General features: G+C 37.9%; 2 protein-coding genes across 3 annotated transcripts in view; one reads left to right on the top strand and one right to left on the bottom strand.

Moving 5' to 3' along the window:
- Positions 1-239: 239 nt before the first annotated feature.
- LOC110834884 (cilia- and flagella-associated protein 206) lies at positions 240-11,996 on the bottom strand. Its single transcript, XM_022074497.2, has 11 exons — positions 11,432-11,996; positions 10,489-10,852; positions 9,636-9,794; positions 8,309-8,612; positions 7,050-7,179; positions 6,219-6,323; positions 5,017-5,190; positions 3,887-4,035; positions 2,460-2,558; positions 1,888-2,023; positions 240-1,209 (listed from the first exon to the last, which is right to left on the bottom strand). Exons 1-11 carry the CDS (start codon positions 11,540-11,542, stop codon positions 1,030-1,032), a joined length of 1,911 nt encoding a protein of 636 aa, XP_021930189.1. The 5' UTR covers positions 11,543-11,996; the 3' UTR covers positions 240-1,029.
- Positions 11,987-23,545, top strand: part of Meltrin (disintegrin and metalloproteinase domain-containing protein meltrin) — a 110,870-nt gene continuing 99,311 nt past the window's right edge. Inside the window, exon 1 of one of the 2 annotated variants that reach the window (XM_022074435.2) lies at positions 11,987-12,116. In XM_022074435.2, coding sequence (XP_021930127.2) covers positions 12,023-12,116 — 94 coding nt within the window. In that variant the 5' untranslated portion in view covers positions 11,987-12,022. Of the gene's footprint in view, positions 12,117-22,879; positions 22,902-23,545 lie in introns of those variants that run through there. The other variant, XM_087340627.1, reaches the window with a different exon arrangement.

Genomic DNA, 23,545 nt, shown 5'->3' with positions numbered 1-23,545 from the left:
AATTAGTGAGACACTGCTTTTAAGTTCTGGAATATCAATATAGTTTATAATAACAAATCTCTAAACTTAGACTAGGTAGGTTTTCCTGTTCGTGCATCGTAATTCGAGACATTGATCGATCAATTGATTTTTGAGGAAATCAAGTGAGAAGATAGAAAGGTATGGACATTGATACAGGAGAGAGGATAAAGAATGAAGAAGCAGTTGTCATAAGATGATCCATCCTGGAAGAAACATCAGCAGATGATAATGGTGTTTATTGGTTTGAAGGGTATTCAGTGATTGCCCCTAAGGCCAGAAACATACAGGAGTTACAAAAGGCTATGTTGAAATGTATTTCCTTGAATTATGGTAGTAAAACAGTTTACATTATTTGTCTAATTGTATTTACTGTTAAAATGTGTGGTAGGTAACATGTAACATTGCTGTATTAGACACTAACTTTGAATGAGATGTATGAAGAGGTAGGTTAGGAAGGAGCCATACTTTTTGTTGTCTGGAAGGTTATTGACAAAACTGCCACAGTGCTGCTTGTGGTCAGGATTTTAACTGGTACCCCTCTGATACTAAGAATATGACTACTGTGCCACAACTTTCAGGCAGTTTTCCGTGTGAAAGGTTCTAGGCATCTGCTAGAAGATAATTAACATGATGGAGTTAATAATCTGTTTGGTACTAAGTGACTAAATAAGCTTAATATATAATAATAAATGCCCAAAAACATGTAACTTAGTCTATCATTTTCAGCATTAGTTTTATGTGTAGTAAAAACAATACAGTTTATAATGAAAATTCATAACTTTATATTATTCATTTTAAAAGAACTGCATTTGAGTCATCTGCATACAGTAATTCCAGGTTCTTGAAATGAATGAATAATTAGAAATACATTTTTAGTGGAAAAAAAGCTGTCTCCTATAATGCTTGCAAATAAATTGTTTATACAGGAATTTAGTTTTCAACATTTTAAATAATGAATATGCTGTTTAAGTTAACAATTGTTTTAAACTTTTCAGATTTAACATAGCATCACTCTCTTCTACCGTTATTCATGAGCAGGTCTAGTGTCGGCATTGGGATGTTAGATATTCTGTCCTGTATTGTTTGGACCTCTTGATTCTTTGATGGTTTTGTTTGTAAACTAGTGCTCATCTTGTGGCAGCTGTGTTCAGTTTGCACCGATTTTGTCTTGCTCTTCCGTATGTTTGCCTGTTGACATAAAAGTGCAGTGTTGTCAGGTGTGGCAGCTCTTACCTTACAGGTTTATTATCTGTTCAAATAGAGTGTAAAAGTAAAGTAAATCTGTCCCACATTTTGCCATGTAGGCACTTGGGGGGGGGGGGGGATAGCTCCTACTCATTCTTGACCTTGTTACTAGAAGGGAGTGAGTGGTCAGCATCACACCCCAGCTGTGCTTTATCCCCTCTAAAGGACCCCAGTCATCCAGTCTGTAGCCAGTCACTATACTGACTGAGCTATGCCAGCTCATCAAATAGAGTGTAATGTCTTTTTTATTAAAATTTACCTACCCATGCTTATGAACTACTTCAACAATGCTGTTTTATGGCTGCAATTTATTCACCTGTTATAACTAGTGACAATTCTTGTCTGCTATTTGCATGTCCATATTACACATTGCTACACAGTGTTATTTAGCAGGTTAGCTCAGAGTAAAGTTGTATTTGTTTTGAAGCTTGGCATGTTTTGGAGTTACCTATAGTTTCCATCTGTTGAATGCTAGAGTAACTTCTAACTTCTGAACATAATTGTGATAAAAATTATATATCTTCTTTACTTGATATAGCAATCATTAAGTAGCTCCCCCCCATTTCTTGAGGGAAACTGAACCAGTAAAAGAACTTGTGATTCACATAGTTTTTCACTCACAAGTTTTATTGCTTCCCTTTTGAGATCCCATTCATTCCAGCGATATAATGGGTCAGTGTGGCTTGGGATTGGATGTAATTCAGTTTGTATCTCAATGTCACGTTTACTTATGGGTTCAGGTTTCTTGATGGGTAATCTGAAATAGTATAATGCACATTATGGTTAAAGACATTCCTGTTGTCGTCCTGTGTGAACTGACTCATACTGACCTGACAGAACCTCTTAGGAAAAATGTGTACTAGGAGCTGGAATAGTTTTCTGCCTTGCAGTGTTTGTGTTGTGTTCTGATGCCATAGGAAGAGGCAATAAAAGTAAATTTCTGGGACTGTGCCCCCTGTTCTCTCTCTCTCTCTCTCTCTCTCTCTCCTGGCTCTACAGTTCTTGGAGACCCTAGACAGCTTGATATTGGTTAGATTTTGAAACTCTGTTTCTTGACATTTGGCAGGACAGTCAAACCAACAGGTAATTAATTACTCAGTTTTGAGAAATCATCCTAAAGATTGTATTATATTACATGTTATTTTCTTTCACTGTTATGTCGGGTTCATGACATCTCAGTGAAATGGACTTACTCTCCCGCCATCCGCATAGCTGCCACCTGTTCTTGCAATTGCAGGAGGTTGATGAGTTCCGGCTTCTTTCTCATCAGATTCAGTACTGACATAACATACCTGTTTAAAAAATGTATTAATTGCTAGATTTATTGTCAGTAATGCTTGTAATAATATGGTAAATGACAGAATGGTGAATGGATTGTTAAAATAGGATAAATTTGTATGTGACATATTTTACATCTGACAGAGGGCTGTGCTCTGTCCATTGACAAGTTAGCCCGTTGTAGGACTGAAGCTGGTATGTGAAGTATTTTAAAACGAACTGTAAAGGCAGGGTGATCAAATTTTGGATGTACCATGTTTAAGACTTGTGCAGATGTATTCTAGCATTATGTGGGATTATGTAAGGAAGTATGTAGTTTTTTCCTGTCACACACAACAAAGCTTTTTTTATTATTTCATCATGCATTTATTATAATTATAGTATCTGTATGCTAAATAATAATTTTGTCCATCTTTCACTTTAAAGTAAAACTTTGTCAATACAAAGCCTCTACCAGCTATAGGTTCCCTCTGCTAGAAACCATTTTTGTCATCAGCCTGTAAATGCTCATATCTCAGAACTGGATTCTTTCATTTTTCACAAGCAGATTCGTAGATGAGAAGGTCAGAAGACAAGAATGAAAAGTAAGAAATGTTGGAGCAGTGGTGGCAAGGTGAAGGTTTTCATCTTTCAACACTTTCTTGGTGTTCTCACACTGAAGCATGAGTGAAGAACACCTCATGAATATCCAACTTTTTTGCAATAATCTTACCGGAGGTCCTGTTGAAACACACTCTACTATTTTGGAGCAATGGTGCTTTGATCACAGTGCAACAATGAACTACCTGATGTGCGAAGAACGCCTTTGGAATGTGTGTATTCCACAGAGTACAACTTTCCAGTTTTGTTTAATTAGTTATTTATAGTCTACTTATTTTACACTCTTACATCTGCTCTTACATAAAATTATTCACAATTTCCTTCGAATAGCTGATAACATGAATAATATTGGCTGAAATATATTACACAAGAGGGAAAGCATGTTACACCACTTTCAGGCATGAATAAATTACAATAACATCTCATACAACAATACAAGAAGGAATTGGAGGTCAAACATAAAAGAAGCTGTGGTAGATTTCACAAAGTAATACAGCCCAGAGGAATATGCTAAGGAATACTTGTACGTAAAAGTATAGTCAGTCCAGCTGAACATGTGTAGCAGTAGGATACTGGCTAAACTGTTAACCCTGTAATTTAAAGACTGGCTGGCAGCCCCATAGTACAGGTATTTAACTACTTTATTCCCATCTGATGGAGATTAATTACCATTACTAGACATTACATTAGAAAGGTAATGATTAAGCATAATTAACAAGCGTATGTAGTTCATAACACTTACTTTTCAGGATCTTGTCCAAACTCTGCTGCCATGGCAGGAGAAGACATTGCGTAGTAGTTTTCTTTCCACTGGCACACTCCCATGTTGGGATTCCCAGGTATCAGTGCACCCACACCTTCCACCAGTGACCAGACACAGAAGCCCAAGTACTGAATCCAGCACACATAAAGGAAGTATCATACTCACAGGTTGTTAGGATCCAAGATGTGAAACACCAAGCCAGAATTAGTATATCAACATGAACTTCATAGCTTCCATTTGGACTACATTACTTACAGCAAAAGAACAGTATAAATGTATTTTTCTCTACTTTTTATCAGAGGTACAATGATCACTATCCTTACAACATACGTGAAAGGCTATTGAGATAAATTATTGTGATAGGTCCCAACTTTCCATCCAATATACGAATGTCCCACAGTTTTGTGTCTGAAGTCTGTTCGTACTGCTTTAAGGATCTGCTACATGCGTATGAATAGCAGCTACAGAGTATTGTAGATTTTATTCAAGTGACAGAGGTTTTAGGGGCAAAACTAAGTGTGATGTGCGTAAAATAAACTTGGAATTCATTTTTAAATTAGGAGAATAAAACTCATCTATGTTAAGTTTAGAAAATTTTGTTTCTGTGTTAAGTTTAAAAGTATGTTTTGAAACTTTGTCTATGCATCTCTGATGAAAGAAAAAAGCTTCACGGTAATTCTAAGCAAAATGCCTACAGAGATAAGTGAAAAGAGGCATTGAGAAAATATGTAATGAGGAGCTTAATAGTTTATTCACTATCAGTAAAATTATGACAAAGGTTGAAGTGGCTGGACATTTATGGCAGATTAACGGATTGGGGGGAAATGTGTTATATTTCGTCTGAATTGTACTTATTCCGAGCAGGATCCAATGGGGGACATTTGTAATGCTTACAAACATTGGAGTTCCATAATAAAATTAAATTTCTTGATAGCTGGATATTGATATATTACTTTTTTACAGGGAGTAAGCTAGCTAGATGTATGAAACTTTAATTTTATCAGGCTGCCTATAAGTTGATAATTTCACTGCAGAAGAGGTTGAATGTGTTAGTAGATAGCCAAATAGGTTTTGACAGCTACTAATAGAGTAAGCCACAGAATACTCACTTGCAGTGGTATTTTGTCAAATTCTGTCACCTGTGCTGGGTATATGACTTCGCACTTCAATCCAGTCGAGTTAATCTTGAGGCCTGTGGTTGCTTTAAGACGAGCTTCATCAGTGAGGATCTCCGTATTACCAATAATTTGTTTCACAACACCTTCATCAATGTTTTCGAGCACCTGCACATTGTGGTCATTAGTAATATGGATTCTGTTCTGCAGACTAATATAAAACTATAGATAATTGTAATGTGACTTTCAGCTATAAATAGACTCTCCAAGATAATGGCAGGAATGAACTAGGATAACAGAGAGAGATTCAGTTACACTTTGTAAGAAGGGAATGGAGATGGCACAGTAGCTACAATGCAGCAAATTTATAAGACCTTGCAAAATATATTAGTTATAACCTCTTTGATTTAAGAACAATCTTAGTACTAGGAAAAATAACATAATCACAACTGTAATTCTATTTCTAATTATGTAATCTTAGGACTTAATATTTTCCTTGATACTTTGTTTTAAAATATATGCAGTATATGAAGAAGGGTAAAGGTCATGTTCTCAGCCATATAGCATAACAGATGAATAATATTACCTTGTGTCCTAATGTTTAATGAATACCAAAGTACACAGGTCAGTAGCAGGTATTTGAACAGAATATTAACAGTTTTATGTTGAAGCCTATTTTATTACATTGTATGTTCTTTTTTTTAAACTAAAGTAAATGCTGCAATTATAGGCATGTAAGCATTGTTTTGTATGGAAGTGAAACTTAATGTAATTCTAATGGAAATGCAGAGGAGAATATATTGATTAAGGCAGATGTACACGTAAGGTAATGGAAGACCCTTCTTAAATTATGTACTGTTTAGGTCATACTTATATCGTGATTAAATGAAGGATACTGAAATGAGTAGAACATATAATAGAAATATACTAGAAATTACAAAATATTTTTGTGTTGATACCCTCTTGGTCAAGTGAATGACATTTCATTATAGTATTAAAGTGGATCTTAGGAAATTACTTTGTATCAATATAAACTGCATTGATCTAAATATGTCTAGTGGTGGACTGTTATAATGATTATGAAGCATCAAACTTCATAACATGACTTATCTTGAACATCTGAATAATTATCAGCTATCCAGGAAAGAGTGCATAGCAAGAATTTAATTTTTTTGTTGGTTTTTCAGGCAGCATACCTGTAAATATTTCTGCAGGCTCCAGGCTAGGTTATTGATGGTGCTCAGTAATACCATTTCATCCTGCAGACTGGTCCAGATTTCTGACAAATGTATGAATTGTGGCTGAAAAAGTTACTCAATTGGGTTAGCGATAAAAAAACTTGAAAAGCCACATTAATTGTGAGAATGAAGTGAGAAATTGGCGCATCTTTCAGATATATCATCATTGTAAGTAAACAGAGGTAGCTTATCGATAAAGTGAATGGTTGTGTGCTTTTCACAGCCATGTCCAGACTGGCTGTGGGGCCCACCCATTCTTCTGTCCATTAGATATTGGTAATAAAAATTACAGAGCATGAAACTGACCAGTCGCCTCCATCCAGCTGTGGGGTTTGAACACAAAGACAACTACTCTACTTTTGTCTGTTAGAATAAATGAATGTGCATTATGGTACAGTAACCCTTCAGACATGCTTTCTGGCATTATATATCTATTTAGAACTCGGGTATAAATGTGAAAGAATCTTATATTGCCTTCCATCCTGCCCCCCCCCCCTCTCCCCAATTATATTTTAAGACCAAAACAATTTTCTTAAATATTAATATTTAGAAGACTGAAATGTTGTTTACAGATATTTGGATTCTTGGTTATAACATAAAGAGTACTAAAATTTTGTGTGGCATATCTGCAGTAAGAGACTTGCACAGGTAGCAGGAAACTCAGATAATACATCAATATTCTGCATCCAATCAAAATAATATGTCTCAACAGAGTTATTACCATCGAAAAATATCCTTATATTAAGAAATGTCCTATCATAACCTCTACAAACTATGAAGATAACTTACATAGATTTGTATAGTTGGTATGGCAGTCCTGAACCGTACAGTGTCATGGATTGTGGTCAATCTCAACTTTAGTTCATCCAGTAGTTCTGCTAACACTTGCTGCGATTTCTCAACTTCCATTAATAACTTCCTATATAATGTAAAGTCAAAAATTAATTAATCCTTAATCCTCAATATTATTAGGGCAATTAAATCATAGCTATTCCTGTGTTCTGAATGTGTAAGTAACTTGAATGGGAAGGACTAAAAACCTTTAGTAAAATAGCCATTTTGGAAATGAAAATTGAATTAGATGATTAATTTGATTTATTATCAGTTTTCATTAAGCAGGTCAGAGATACTTCATATCTTGGTAAAAACACTGAGTAACTCAACAGGGGCTTGTTCATTGTTTATTTAAGTCTGTCCAAGCAAAGGTTTGGAAAAACCCTTATTGTACAAAGTCTGGCAGTGAAATAAACAAACTGATTTTTGTTACTAAACTCCAAGAAGTGTGGTCGCTGTAAGAATACTTCTGACTTTCTCTGCTTCTTGCCTCTGCCATACCTAGAAACATTGCTGAAGTCATTTTCAAGAGGTCCTTTCAGTAGTCTCATTACATTACTCGGAATAACTTCAAATGATTCAAAATTAAACTCTGTGTTGGTGTTTGATGGTTGGTGTCTTGTTACTTAGTCATATTTATTTTACTTTTAGTGTTCTGTCTGATGACAGGTCCATATGAACAGGATCCTTCCATCCTTTTCTCGGACTGGGACCTGTTCATATACGATCTTGGCAGATGATCCAGAAGTGGTTTGCCATTGCCTTCTTCTGTGTGTGAATGGAGTAATTGTTGGGATGCCACGGAGAAACCGGGGAAGCCCCCGGAGGAAAACTCCGTGTTGCCTAGACCACGGCCTTGCCTAACACAAGTTATAAATTCGGGCACCGCCGGGAATCGAACCCGAGACCCCAGGATTACAAGGCCAGCGTTCTAACCGCTACACCGTGGCTTGTCACTTAGTCATATAGGAAGACTTAAGTCTTCTTACCAGTCATTACTTTATTTCTAGAATGTTGGATTCATTCAGTAGTCTTGCTGACAGATCTCAGTAACATTCCTGGAGCTATGTACAATAATGTCATACAAGATATTGTCACTTACGATTAGTTGGTAATGATAAAAGAATTAACTTTGCCAATTTTCATGTATTCCTGACCTGGAAGGATAAAAGTCACAAACTCTATCATAACAGTACACCTAGTTTATCAAGCACCTTAAGTACACTTCTAGCTGTCGAGCTGTAGCCAGTCCATCCAACACCATCTGTATTTGCTTTGTTGAAATTTTGTGGAGTTTCTCAGTGTGAACATTATCACCTTGCTCTGGTCCTTCTTTACTCTCTGCTTCCAACACTTTGTATTTTATTCCGAACAGTTCTTCCCTCTCAGGCTTGCCAGGAGGCCTTAGACATCTCTCTACAGCTGCAGTGAGAATGTTCACTCTCTCCAGCAGTATCTGAAGCTGTGATTCCAATGATGATTGTGTTGCAGTGATTGCTTTCTGTAGTAAATTAGGGACTGAAAGAAAATCATTAAGAAATCTTGTTTTGAAAGTTACAGAGAAGGGTAAATCTACTTCAAAACTGAAGAAACTTGCAGTTATTATTTTCAGATCTGAATATATTTGAATGTGTTTTTGACACAAACTTTTTGAAATGAATGCAGAAGGGAAATAATATTCATCTTTCTATCTGAATGGGTGTCAATAAAACTTGGTATGGGGAGTCTAGATGAAGTTTAAATCATACTTTATCAATTTTTTGAAAAACAACTCATCATATGTATAGTTCGTACATGATATTTAATATGAATCTTATGATCTGCAACTTATTTGAAATCAACTAATATGATGTTACCACTTCTGCCACAAGGTTTCATCACAAGATTTATAAGATGAAAGAAATTAAGAACTTATTTTTATTTTCAATAAATGAATATTAGATAGGGATTAGCTCCATCTATTGGGCCCAACAGAGTAGGTTTTACCTGAAGACGGAGATAGAGTCCAATCTCTTTATTTAGTATTGGATGATGGATAATGTCCAGAAAACAGTTTGCTTCAACAACACACCATCATAACAAACTTTCAGAACTGAATTAACAAATAGGAAAATGCAAAATTTGCAGAGAATTCACTTTCAAATACTATGTACTCCACTGGAATATACCTTTCTACTCATATTGATTCTTATTTTGATAAGAGTTTCCACTTTAAAATTTTACATATGTTTTACAACTCGATATGCGATAGTCGGCAGAAGCTACATTCCCTGCTGTGCTGCTGGGAGTAATTCATTCGCAACCATGTCAGTAATGGCTCTGAGGTCTAGCTGTTCTTTTGTCCAATGGGCGTTGATATGCTTTGCCCAAAAAAGGTGTTCAGTGTGAAGATGACACATTTGTCTAGTGCTGAGACTGAGAATGTGTAGATGCATGGTAACAGACATGTATCATTAACCATATGTGATGCACACAACTCAGCACAGTTTATTGCTGTGAGACATATGGTTTAAAATCAGTTGACTTTAAGATACCACTTACGATCTTCAATGCCATCCCCGCCTTTCTGGCAGTCACGATTAAAGAGCCGAATCCCGGTGGTGATCTGTGTAAGTTCTATGATTTGCTGCTCCTTATCTTTATGGGATAGTGCCATGAACTGGCTGAGTTCAGTGTGTGGGAACACACTCGATAGAGCAGCTGTAATAAGAGAAATGAAGTAACTGGTTCTGGGTCAAAATTTTGACTCAACAAATATTTATTTAGATGATTTAAAAATTATTTGTTATTGTGGGACCTATAAGATTCACCATAACCACAACAAAGTTGATATAGGGCAGGGATTCTCAATCCACAGGCCATACAAGAGAAATTAAGCGTGACTAGGCCTAAGTTATGGGCTTTATCTCTAACGAAACACTTTGCTGGTGTCTGAGTAAATGAAGTTTTCTTGTTGAACAATTAGTCAAACAAAAGCACAGCCATCTGTCTCACTAGTGACTGATTTTTGTGAAAAAAGTTCTTGAGTAAGATATATAAACATGTTTTTAATAGTAAATTGAAAATTTGATAAATTGTACTCCTTACAACCTGTCAACCCAAATCAAGAAATTGGTCCCAGACCTTTGGTGTTCAGAACTCGTGATGTCCAACCTTGTTGTGAGCCAATTCAGGTTTTATTGCAACCTCAGAACTCTCTGTCTTAAGCCAAACTTAACAGCATTCTTTGTCTTTCCATTCTGGTTTCTACAGAATGCCCAAGAAAAGATGCATTAGTCTTAAATTCCCATTAATCTTAACATTCACTCTTTCTCCAATAAAATAAAGAGTGAATGAAAAATTGTTACAATTTCCAACAAAACATTTACCATAAATGGTTATATCCTGAACTTGCCTGTGGCTTCCCTGAGGATATTGAGATGAGTTGGATTTCCAAGACCAGAGCTTATGACTGTTGTCACAACAATCTTGCGATATAATTTCTCAAGATCCTCCTTGGTTTTAGCATATGTTGCAATTATTTCCTTAATAAAGGGTGCAGTTTGAAATTTAATACTGGCTCGGTTGTCATTGATGATGTCATGTCGAGATGCAAAGTTGGTATCAAAGTGTACCTGCATCTGTATTGTTGCCAGGGAAGGAGAATATTTCTCTGACAGTTTCTGTACGCACACGTCAATCAACAGTTTAACATCATCTCTGGCCAGTGGGCGGTCAGAAATAAAGCCATGTTCTGGGTTCAGAACCAATAACTTGATCTGAAACAGTACAGTATGGAAGTATTTATTGCCAATAGAAATTAAAATATTTTGCATGTCTACTCATGCAGCATGAAGTATTTGGGGTAGATTCTTGCAGACGTCTAACTAGATATTATACAGTAAGAGAGAAAGTTTCAGAAAATGTGTCTTTCCAGTTCATAATGGCAATTAATTTTGTTGGTGGTAATCTCCTAATTTGTGATGTGACGTGGTCTTGTAAAGAATATACCACCATGTTCAGGGTGAAGTTTTGAGGTTGTCATAATGGTCATTATATCAGTGATGATGTTCTGGGTTATGACACTGTGAGATCTTATAGGTAGGTACCAACAGAGTCTTTCCATACCACAGATCAGAATTTGTTTCTCCACTTCCGAAATGCCAAGAGAAAATTATTGAAGTTGTGTTCTTTTGGAAGATTCTTTCTTGTAACATTCTTTTTCCTCAGTAAGCTTATTCTTATTCAGCCATGGGAGACATTAAGTAGTAAGATGTTTTAATTATTAATGTACTTGTAAGCAAGATTCTTTCATGATCATCATTGATGAGAGAATTCAAATTTTTTTAGACCCTTACCACATATGCTGCACATTTATCTGTGATATTGATTCCTCTTGAGGCACATTCTCTGGTGATTTCCCAGATTATGCTTTTTATTACATTCTCAGTCTCACTTGCTTTCAGCATTGTAAATATGTGTTACAAGACTATGTACTAGGAACTTTGTGGTTGAGATTGTGACGTGATAGAGGAAGAAAGATTGTTCTTTTGATGTAAATTAACCTCCGCGAAAATGTTATATTTTACTTCTTTCGTGTTTATGCTTTAATCTCACTGTTTTAAAAATGGCGGATATTGATTAAACAAAACAAGTTCGTGTGTTTTGTGTTTATGCTTTTTAACATGACTATCCCTTACATTTAGGTACAACGTTTAGCATTGTCTTTATTGATTTGGCTGTTTTGTGTCGTGCTTTATTTAATGCATCAGTCATTTGTGTTTCTTTTATTTGCAGTATTTAACACGTGTGTTACAGGGTCGCGTGCTGTTTGTATGTTGGCGCCATCGTTGGGGAATCTTACGTCACGACTCGTTCGCGGGGAGGAGAGTGCGATGTGAGCGACCTCGAGCGACCAGTAGGAGAGGAATTTCAGTTTGTTATGAAAGATGGCGAGTGTCGGGAGTCGGGAATTGTGGTGCTGTGTTTTCTTTGTGCTTTTACGTGTTATCAAAACAGAATATATACTATCGGACAAAATAGGTAAGTACAAATAATCCAGATCTTTCGCATACGAAGTTAATGTCCACTAGAAAGTAGATAATTATGTAAATATTTGCATGTATAATCAATCCTCCCTGTTAGGGGTTCCGTAGCAGATGTAAATAGTTCTTGAACACTATAACTACACAGCTGGAAAAATGAGTAGGGATTATATATGTAAAATTTGAAAAAAATAATCTTCAAAATATGTTACGATTCGCACCTTGTCAGAGAAAAGAATAAATGCTTAAAAATAAAATGTGTGAATCATCTGAAGTTTATTCTCAAAGGCGCACGTTGCAAGAAATATTTTACATACATACTAATTTGGTTTTGAAACAGTTGAAATTGTTACATAAACTCAGTAAGGGAGTTGTACAGAATTTGTACAAATGAACGTTTTTTGTAGTCCTCATGTTTTGCAAGCCATACTCTTAAAAATCATTTATAAATTAAGATTTGATTTTCATATTGCCGATAGGCCTGCGTGATAAGAAGGTCTTTCTTTGTATCATTAATAGATTCTTTAAATATAATTTGTATGTTTAAATACCTCTGTTTAATATAGTCGGTCTTGAATATCTGATTCTCAGCTCTATGCATAAACCCGTTTCATAAAATACAGGAATATGTTGATATAAACGTTTTGTATTCTAAGTTTTTGGAGATCGTAAAACAATCATTTAATCATATTTTAAATCAGTTATTTATCTGCTGTGAAAGGTGATGTCAGTTTTGGATTGTTATTGTTAGCCCTAATATTGCCACTGCCTGATATTTACGGTTTAGCTCCCCACGTTTGGAGTGACATGTGAGGGGGTTGTTTATAAATGGTTAATTTGATAAATAAGTGGGAAGAAGCAGTTGTCTTTTTATGTTCGGTTGTTTGCTGAAACAAGGATCGGAAACGTTTTCTGGTAGCAAGTAAATTGGTATGTTAGAAATAAAGAACAAAAATGTATAATGTAGTCATAATGGGTAGGCCTGTTGATGGGCAGAGGCCTCAGTTGCGAGGTCCGTTTGAACCACTCTTAGGGGCTTTTGCAGGGGGTCGGATCGGGATGTTAAATGTTCTGCTTATTTTTTATGACTGGTCTAACGGTACGCCGCGTTTAAGTAAGGCCTTTAAGAAACATCTGTTAGACGGGCATAGTTTGAGCGGTAACTTTCATCTTCTTTGTTCGAGGAACACTGTACTAGCAGTTTTGCAGAATTCCGCTAAACCCCAATCATTCCCTCGTCTTTCAAAAACTATATTGTTGGCGTAATTTTATTTATTAACGTTATATTGAAATTCAACAAGTGTTTCTTAACGTTGTACGAATTTATGTGTATGGAAAAGATCACAAAACCTTTGAAGTCTAAACTTTTTCTGGGGTTCTTACGCTGATTAACGCTGCCCTGTAGTTTTGAGGAAAACTAATCAGTTGCCTTCACAAGTAACTGAACTCTGAAATTTTAACGAACTTTTGAATGTCATTACTCTGGAAACTGTTTGCATATTTTTGTGATTGTGTATTGTTTTCCTTGTCAACACTGCTTTCAACAACTTATTTATAACAATGTCGATTGTGGTCTTTTGAGTTGTGACGTCATCTAGTGCTGTATGTGGTTGCCAGCGTTACGAACGAACGAGTCGCTTCCGTAACAATGTAGAAGTTCATTCGAAACTTACAAGACGACTAACTGGCGTCACAACCCAGAAGTCCGCAGTCGACATATTAATTGCCGTGAGAACTTCATTTATCATAATGGTGTTTACCACACACAACCTTGTCATGTCTTCCACGCCACGCATTTTATTAGCGCTGGTGGGTCGGAGGTTAGCCTAATTTTAGTTCGTGTTACCGTTCATAGAGGCCACGGATGTAGTCTATAGCTAGTTCCCTTCCTCTGTTAGACCATTCCTGCGTAGGAAACTCATAACTGTAAGCAGCTTTATAGAAAACTACTAGTATATGGCCACAAAGGTGTATCAAACAGTTTCATTATAGAGGCAGGGGATGTTCGACTTCGATTTATAATTAATTTATGAAACAATCAGCCCATCCTTCGAGGTAGCGTTCAGTGTGGAGGTACCGCTTTCACTACTGCTTATTGGATCAATGAACGCATTATTTATTGCGCCAGATACAGCTTATTTACAAGCATGCCCGTCTGGAAGTATTTGGTGTTTGAAACGATCAGGGAAAGAAACTTGCTTTGCTATCTGTCGTGGCTTTTAATAATGATAATTATATGTTACCATGAAAATATTACATCATTATCGTTTTGCAATTCTGCTGTATTGTATTACGTCGATCTGTTTTATTTATTCAGTTTTTCTGGGTAGGTAAATACAGCGTCCAGTAATGCGCTGTGCTGGCAAGAATGAATCCGACGTTCTTAATTAGCAGATATTATAAATGAAAGCCATCCGACTTGCGTTGTGTGTCACTTGCTAGTAATTAAGCCACGCTGTTATGATGAATCATGTGTTTTTCAAAGAATGAAGTGAGGTAACACAAGTTGCATATTAAAGTTTTGTTTCATAACCGGATGCCTTACTGGACGAGCAAAAGTTCCCTCACGATTTAAGACGTTTTATTTTACGTTAGAAGTATCTTCTCTGCAAGGACTACTAACAATCGACGGTTCTGTTATGACGTAAGCTCATTGTTTTTAATGACGCTGTTGTCGTGAATGCAATTCATCTATCTTTCTTGCTGTCGTCGGGAGTGAGGAAACGTTAGCGCTGTGACCATTATAACCCCGGTCAAGACCTCAAGAAGGCTTGCCTGCGTAAAACTGTAGGCCTGCTTTGGATCGTTTTTTTAAGTTCCAGTAGGCATATGACGGGATAGCACCTTGACTTAGGCAGAGACCACTTCGTTCCATATCTTTGCCAATTCCAATGCAAATGTGACGATTAGTGGTATGATAAGGGACTAGGCAAAAATTGTTTTCTGAAATATTTCACATTTGTAATCTTGGAAAACAACCAATTTTATTGAATTTACAAATATTTTTATTCCCACGTGTCTTCATGCCGTGTTCAGACAAAGACGAGTAACTCCATGGAGCAGTCCTTTTCCAGATGATAATAGTCGCTAAACTATACAAGAAATTTCCTACCTTGTATGGAATTCAGAGGTTCAGCACCGTGTTTACAAGTGCACCCTACTGGCCCTTATTCTTGGCCAGACGAATCCAATCCACATAGTTTCCTGAATGTAAGCAGTAATCCCTTCGAAATGTTTTTACCCATTTACAGGCCCACACTGTGCCACAACCCGAAGACCGCCATAGACATATTTACGCAGTTTATTTGATACTGATAAGACATTCTGCATTATAAATGCATGGAAGATCGTCAGGTTGTGTTGAGTCAACGTGCGCATTAATAAAACTAAGTTATCACTTTTATTGTTCCGAAAGCGTCAAAAAGTTGAAAAATCTCGAAATATGTGAAGAACTATCGAAAAAGCCTAGTTACTTTGTTGCAGTCATTTTAGGTGGCGGTTGGCAACTCTGATGTTTCCCAGCCCAAATAACTGACTAATCACAACAAAGGTAATTCCTGTCTGTCAGCACATAAAATACTCGCTCTGCGCGAAACAAAGGATTTCTTTTTGTGGTCCTGTTATGACTGTACTTGATCATCTGTATCTGCCTCACTCAAGGCCATTACTACAGAGGAAATAAAAGCACAAGAAAGTCCTTGTCTATTGACCCTGCTTGCCCCCACAAAAAAGTACTTCAACTTCCACGTTTTATCTCAAACTAGAAACGTCACTGGATTCAAAACGAGGTTTATCTCAAAACCCCTTCAGGCCCATTTATCTCTCATCACGTCCATAAAATTCCTCTTGTTCGGTGGTCTGTCTTTTGGACGGGTTTAGAATTCATGAGCGAAATGCGTGCTCGTGGAGCGGAGGGCGTCGTAATGTGGGTCTTTCTCGAACAATTGTAGCGTTCAATTACCAACTCTGCATTCTGTCCACAGTTATTGTCTCCATGTGATTCTCTGAATAAGCAGCTGTGATTTCCTTGAACAGCAATAATTGAGACACGTAATGTTTACTCTGACGTACGGACTGATTCTTTTAATATTTTTTAGACGAACTTCGGCTTTAAACGGTTAGTCGGACGTCAAGCTTCATAATATATCTATTTCTAAAACATGGAATTCAGCTCCATGACGGCAAATACGCCTTAGTGGGTTAGATCAAAGCAGCTGCCTGCAGCCACAAGGCACCCCCATATTCAACGTAGGAACCAGTTTCTAAAAGACAGTTTTGTGTTCCCCTGGGGAAAGAATATTATCATCAGTGTATTATTGTCGGGTTGTATGTACTACGAAGTTTAGAGGCTTTTCTACACTAGTTTACTATTGAAATTCTACCGCCCCATTTAAAACTAAGTTTCAAGAGACGATAACTGAAGAACTTCTGCAATAAAAGTTATTTTCAATTGAACTTTCAAGGGTTGTCTGTTGAAATTATCGGTGCTATAAAATGATATTGCATTTACATAGGGGAGTGACTGGTATTTAATGTGGATTATCCTACTTTTTATTGTAATCGCAAGGATTAACACCAAGGCCTTCCTGTGCAAATTTAGTGTCTTCTTACGGAAATGACTTTCTTAAGATTTTTTTTTTTCGCGTTCCGTCTCTCTTTTGGAATGATGGCTTTCTGACTCATTCTGTGTAGGCGGTCTCTAGGCCGAGTGCCGAACCCGGGACGTTCCGACAGCTTATTTGCCACAGAAACCGTGTCGAGGTGTTAACTAGTGATGCTACGGAAGCGGAATGCAAAGTGCAAGTTTGATAACCAATTAGATTTGCTGTGCGTCATACAAGGTTGTACTTTTCTCTTTGTCGTCTCCATCCTGGTACTGGTCTGGTACACTCGTTCGTTCAAGCTTCCGAACTGTGTGAAAATGAAGTTGAAATCGCAGCCTAAATCTCAGAAATAGTGGCGCCAACTTGTGAAGCCGCCTAGAAATTATACAGAAAGATTATTTTCTTTGTGAACCCATGACAATTTAAACCGCTTGTGAAAGAGACCCAGGGACCGGGAATTTTTAACCTCGGTTACCTGACATCACTCACGTAAACACGCTTGTACGTACGGGAAAGGCAGAACGCTGTATCTACACACCGTGTGTCTTACATATTAAAAGTACCGAATTCTCTGTAACACTTCCGTTAAATTTTGCATGGGATAATACTTTTTTTTGATATCAGCTTGAACTCTCTTGTCTTTTGTAGAATAGCCGAGTGTTAGACCTCATTTGCATTATGCGATATTACTTGCGCGGAGTGACGTTCATTCCTTAATTGACGTATCGAACGTAAGGCGATTGCTGTGTCCGGAAGGAAGACCAAACTTAATTGTTGCCTTAATGTTAACTGGAAATGCTTCTTTTGTCTGATTGTATTCTGTAAGCATCTCTCGCCCGCTCAGGGTGATCAATACATGTAGCAATTGGGTAAACAACTAAACTTGTTTTGACAGATCCGTGCATCAGTGGCCTACAACACATTCGTCTTTTATTTTAAAAAAATAAATTAAAATTGGAAAACAGAAGTTGTATACTAAATCCATTTGCTTAAGAAATTTGCAGTGGCTGATCAATAGTGTTGTAGCCGTCACCAAAATGGCGTACGTCAGGGCCCCAGAAAGACTTCACCTCCCTTTACCGTGTGGCCCGAAGTCACCATTACAGCGATTTGCTGTGCTACGAGTTATGAGCTTTCGTCATTGGCCTGGGCTCCGCTGTTCTTGTTACAGCGTTGTAAGATTTTTTTTTGTGATCTTGAAGTATGAAATCTTGTGGCTGCTACTGTAGTCGATAGTGTAAAAAGGGAGGCCCGACACAAACTGAGTAGTTTTGTAAGATACGTAAGGTAGACCTAACCTCACACCCTAGCAGACTTGGCTGGCTAAGAACGTGCTACTACTGGGCATTTGGTATTGTCATGGTCTGAGTTGTGACTTACTATGTGTCGTACGTGACTGTATCCTTTTAATTAATAGCTCTCCCACGTGTAACTAGACGCAGCGTGTGGCAAATACTTATGATGCAACTACTACCCGCTCCAAATATATAAGCCCTTCAATCTGTCAGACTCCGTAATATTGCGTATGGGTTCTTCAGAGCTGGTTTTCGTGTCGGTTGATATTTCGATGTTCTGAGGCTACGCCAAGAGTCCTGTCTTCTTCCAGTATGTGCGAGAGATACAGCTTTGCATCAGCCAAAAACTTTTTTGCGTTGGTCTACTTTTAATTAATCCCTTCTTATCAGTGTCTCCTTTCTTTTTTCTGTTGTTTCTTTCGTCGTTTAATTTTTTTTTATTTCTGTCTGTGACTCTCTCTAGCTTTATTTTCGTTATTGTTATTTAAGTCCTTGTCTCTTGGAGTGTCGGAATCATTTTTTTTATTCGAAGCAGCAGAAATAACTGCGACCGGCCTTAAATCATTTGGAGTCTAATTGGACAGGGCAATTTTGGTTGGAGAAGCTTAATCCCAGAGTCGTATAACAATTACGTTGTGGGCTTACGTCATGTGTTTGTCAGCAAGGACTTTCTTTTTCACTGGAGACATAGCTTAATATCACGTATATAATAATACGCACTAAAATAATTCTCATTTATTGTACAAACCATACACTGTAAGTTCTTACAGATTTAGTACAGTCAAATCTACCATTAATCCTTACAAAATACAGCACTGGGCTGCAATAAAGCATTTATCTTGATGAAATATGGCTCAGAATTGCATGTCTTTAAACCACGAAAATATAACTACCAAGTTCCTGTGCAGACGAACTTTCTTCCTGATTCTTGGAACTTGTCCTTAGTTCTTGATATTTTCGTATGAGACACGATGTAGTGAGTAGAATGACCAGGGCTACAAGTGAGCCTCTAGGATGCATAGTGTAGTTGGGTGTTGCAGAATTGAGTAGCCTATAACTTTCACCTCGAACACTATTAATTGTTGTCGGAAATCTTGAAGGTACGTGACCGCTTCAGGGACGAAAGCTTAGGTTAGATGATAATATTAAAAATGATGTTAGAAAGAAATGGGGTGCGAAAATTTGGACTAGATTCAGCTGAGTCGGGCTCCATTGGCCGATTGTTCGAGTTTAGTTAGGGGTGTGAAGTTTCCATGGAGTTGGTCATGGAATGTTGGGCGTAGTTTCGTCGTGAATCAGCGGTTTGCCTAACGACGTCAGGTCGCGTGTTATTTTCAGATTCTTCTGTTTTCGCATTCGCAGCTTTGCAGGCAGTGGTTCTTGTGGTCTCTATAGTAACCTCAACGGCGTGATGCCAACATGACTGTTTTGTAATGAGAAGCCTTGGCATAGTTGACTGACAAGCAGGGCACGATGCCTAGTGGGTCGCGTGCATGTGATTGTCACCCTTCATTTATACGTATCTCCATTCTTCTGTAGCAAATGAATTCCTGAATCTTAGGTGGAGTCCAGTGGTGGAGTGGTGAACTTTCGGGTTCTGTCAAGGACGGGGAACATCTAGACCTGCTGAGCGACTGTCAGCTAGTCTAAGAGGGCTGTTTCATAGACTTAGTTACGAAAACAGCCGAATGCATCTGCGTAACGATGTTTAGGGACCCTCTGATTATGTCGTTATTAGGGATCTACCAGGCCGAACCTCACTCTGAAGGGTTCGCTGTAACAAGAGGAGATGGATCCTTGCGGTATCATTAAAAGGGCGCGTTATTTACTTCGTTGAAATCGATCATCTTCCGGTGGTACGAATTTTAAGCTAAAATGTAAACATTATATTTTCTTATAACAAAATTCAAGTTTATGTCTGGATTGGTTACTCTTGAGTTCCCTGGGTCAGCTACAGACGTGCGGAAAACATTATCAATTCTCGTTATCTAATGTAAATATTGGCACTAGGTATTTCAGTAGGACTGTTACTCTTTGAACGCTATGTTTTGTGTGTGTACTGACTTAAGTACGTAACATTTAATATACAAATTAATATGTTGTGTAGACGGTATAATAGTATGCACAACAGGATTCTTTGTTTCAAGACCATAATATTCTAACAAAAGATTACGAATTGAGAGGCGCTGAGACGTAGAGGCACACGTATATAATTTTTAAATCTTGATTTGTGTTTGTGTTAAAGAGCAGTGAAAACATTATATGTGCTTCGTACCAGTTCTCTGGGCCCTTTAAAATGTCAACATCGAGTTCTTTGTTTTTTTAAGAAGAATATTGGCCTATGATCGGGGAAATTATGCAGGCGCTGTGAATTGCAACAGTTGTGTCTAGAACCGTGATGGACGACATGCGTTTTCAATTAAGAGTCGATGAGTGGGTGGGATGTCACGTGCCGTCGGACCGGATGGGTCAGAGCTCACAGATCGACAGTTTAAGCTAATTTAACTCCAATATTTTGATAAATTTCTTATTTCCAGGTGCATATTATTCCGTAAGTAGTCGATAGGTGTTCGCCTGTTAAGGAAATTGTGTTCATACAGATACTGTCTACAATATCTACCTTCACACCTACTTGCCTGCCTGCCTATGTACATGAAGATATTTATAGGATGTTGGGCGTGTAGTCTGGTAGTCAGGGATATGAGTCCTGATGCCCTGATAATGGAGGCAGGAAGGACCTCTGAAATGTCGAACAACTTCTACCAGACTAGACGGCGCCACATTCCATAAAACAGCCATCTTCGTTCTTACCGCCATGAAAACCTCAAATCCTTGCGTATAGATTATCGGAAATTCAACAAACCAGAGTATGATTTGAGGTTTTCTTGGTCGTGAGTACGAAGTTGGCTGTGTTCTGCAGACTACACGGTACTACAATCCAGAAGACGGCCATCTTCTGTAATAAACTTGTTATTCTACCATAAGTTTATTGTTTTATAATTATCATTGTCTTTTCATCAGTTATAAGCACTGTTGAGGTGAGTTGTGATTACGTACGGCCAATTTTCTCTACACGACATATGACGAAAATCATTTGCTGAAGTTAAGTTCTGAACATGCGTACCTGAAGCTCGCTATGTTAATATACCGTTCTCATGTCCAGGGATGGGACGAACTGGTCTGATGGCAGACACACCCCTGCTAGTGAAGCTGTCTTCGCTACGCGTCTCGTAAAGAGCATTTAAAACTAAATTTGCATAGTGCAGTGAATGGGTCAGCGCCCATTGGCTGACAAGTGCCTGTCTCCTGGCGTTTAGTGAAGTACTTTATAGTATCTACTGGACCGACTGTTTCCGTTCAAGCAGACTTCCTGCAGATGACACAAACCATTACATGGCGCGCCGTATGGACGTTTGCTCATCGAACTCCTGACGCCAGTCTCGACCACTGAACCGAAAACATCGGGGCATTAAACAGTGAGTCAGTCCTCGATAAACCACTGATATTTTCATGTGCGATGTGGACAGTCCTTGCTAGTATGGAGCGCTGAATTTGATAAAACGGACAGTCGATTCTCGATAAATCGCTGCATGAAATGTTCGGTGGCGTAGTGAAGATTTTAGCTTTTGTCCCTGATTGTGTGTTATTGCTATGTAGGTAAATCATTATCTAGGTCAATGTCTTTTGTGATGAGTCTATATTTGAAGATGGCTGTCTTCTGGGTTGTTGCGCCGTGTAGTCTAGCAGACGTTTACCGACGTTTGAAACATCCAAATCGATTCCTCGCGCGCGGCTTACTCCTCTTTCCTGATGACGGAGGCTGCAAGAATCTCTGAAACATCTGTAAAATTCCAGCAGACTACACGGCGCAACGTCCAAGAAGACAGCTTTCTTTATGCTCGTCGCCGTGAGAATGTAAAATCTCAAACGCCTGGGATATTTGATATTCCCGCTATTTCGGAATTTCGTTCTGCCCCCGTTGTCGGATTTGTTGTTACCTTTGTATTATTGGCGACGGTTGTGATCAAACCCGAGACCTTTTGAATCTGTCTTCTGTCACATTCATTATTCCCCATGTGTAGGAATTTTTATGACACCGTTTGTGATGATACATCAGATAGACCAGAAGATGGCGAGAATGTACATCGTGAATAAATCTAATGAAGACTGAATAGAGTTTGATGTCGTTTATGGGGTGAATATAAAACATGACAGAGGAAATATTAATCATAATACTCCAAATGCTAATCAAAATGTGGCGTCTCTTTGAGTGAAAAATACTGTTCCCGCGTCTGGTCTCTGTCGATACCAAAGGAGAACAAAGAAATACGAAGAGATCAGAGTTGAAACCTACGTACATGGACATGTGTAACCAAGTGTATGGAGCAGAGTCATTCTGGACAAGCTAATAGTTACTCAGTTGGTCTAAAAATTATCTGCCTTTTCAAAGGTATTTTTCTGTGTTCACAGGCGCCCGCCACTGGTCCCTGTTCTCACCCCGATGAATCCGGTTCACCCATTTTCCGTAGATCTAAAACTTCTTGACGATGGTGAAGAGTCAATTGAATAAAAATTTTCTTTGATATTATCCATCGTCTAGTAAATATAAAACGTAAAAACGACGTTTCGGAGATGGGATTCTATCTCCGTCTTCAGGTTCATACACAGTTGGGCCCACTAGATAGAGCTAATCCCTATCTCCGGACCTTTTTTTATATCAATTTTCCGTAGCTCTGGTATTTCATAAGAATTGGCCCATGTCCAAACATTTCTGAGTTCTTGAGTGTGAAATTATCTCCAATACTTACTTTGTCTGACGAAATGTTCTATTTTTTTTACAGGTAAGTGCGTTCTACTTGAGTGCAGTCCAGGACACTTTAACAAGTGAGTAAAGCGTTAAGATTCTAATTTGTGACTCATCTGGACAAGGATTGGCGTCCATTCGAGTGTCATTAGCACACGCCTTCTCGCAGTGTCTCTTCTGTTGTGATTTGAACACTCATGTATGGCTCACTTGGTTATTTCCGTCAAAGCCGACAGTCATCTTCTTTCATATTCGTGCTATATCTAAAAATCATTTTCTGCTACACCACTGCCTGCACGTCATTATTTGCATCGCCCCAGGAAAAAATATTTATATGTATAAAATATTTCATTTTCACAGTCTTAGATTGGACATAGAAGACTGGGATTTCGATAGGTAGACACATAGAAAAATGAACTTTGTTTCAATATGAAATGTGAAAATTTATGCTTCTCTAACAGTGCAATCCCTTAAAAGGCTAAAAGGTGATTCCTCCATTCTGAGTTCAATTCAGACCGCATTTCTGTTTCTCGTTTCTGCAGCCCTCACTAACTGATTGCCAACTCAGCCAATCAATAAATGACTCGCATTTTATGGAACCAGAAGATTCTGGCATTGAACCTTGGCCTGAGCCAGATTAGTCCAGCTTACTCACTCACACACTTTCTTTCCTTTAGGTATTCTGACCGGAATTGTGCTATCATTTTTCATCTATCTCGTGCGT

This window comes from Zootermopsis nevadensis, unplaced genomic scaffold (genome assembly GCF_977971745.1).
Source record: "Zootermopsis nevadensis isolate Lab colony 2312 unplaced genomic scaffold, Znev_1.0 Znev_ptg000061l, whole genome shotgun sequence".
In the NCBI taxonomy this organism is placed as follows: Eukaryota; Metazoa; Arthropoda; class Insecta; order Blattodea; family Termopsidae; genus Zootermopsis; species Zootermopsis nevadensis.
Note: the sequence above shows the minus strand (reverse complement) of the source record. Positions and strands in the feature narration are given on the sequence as shown.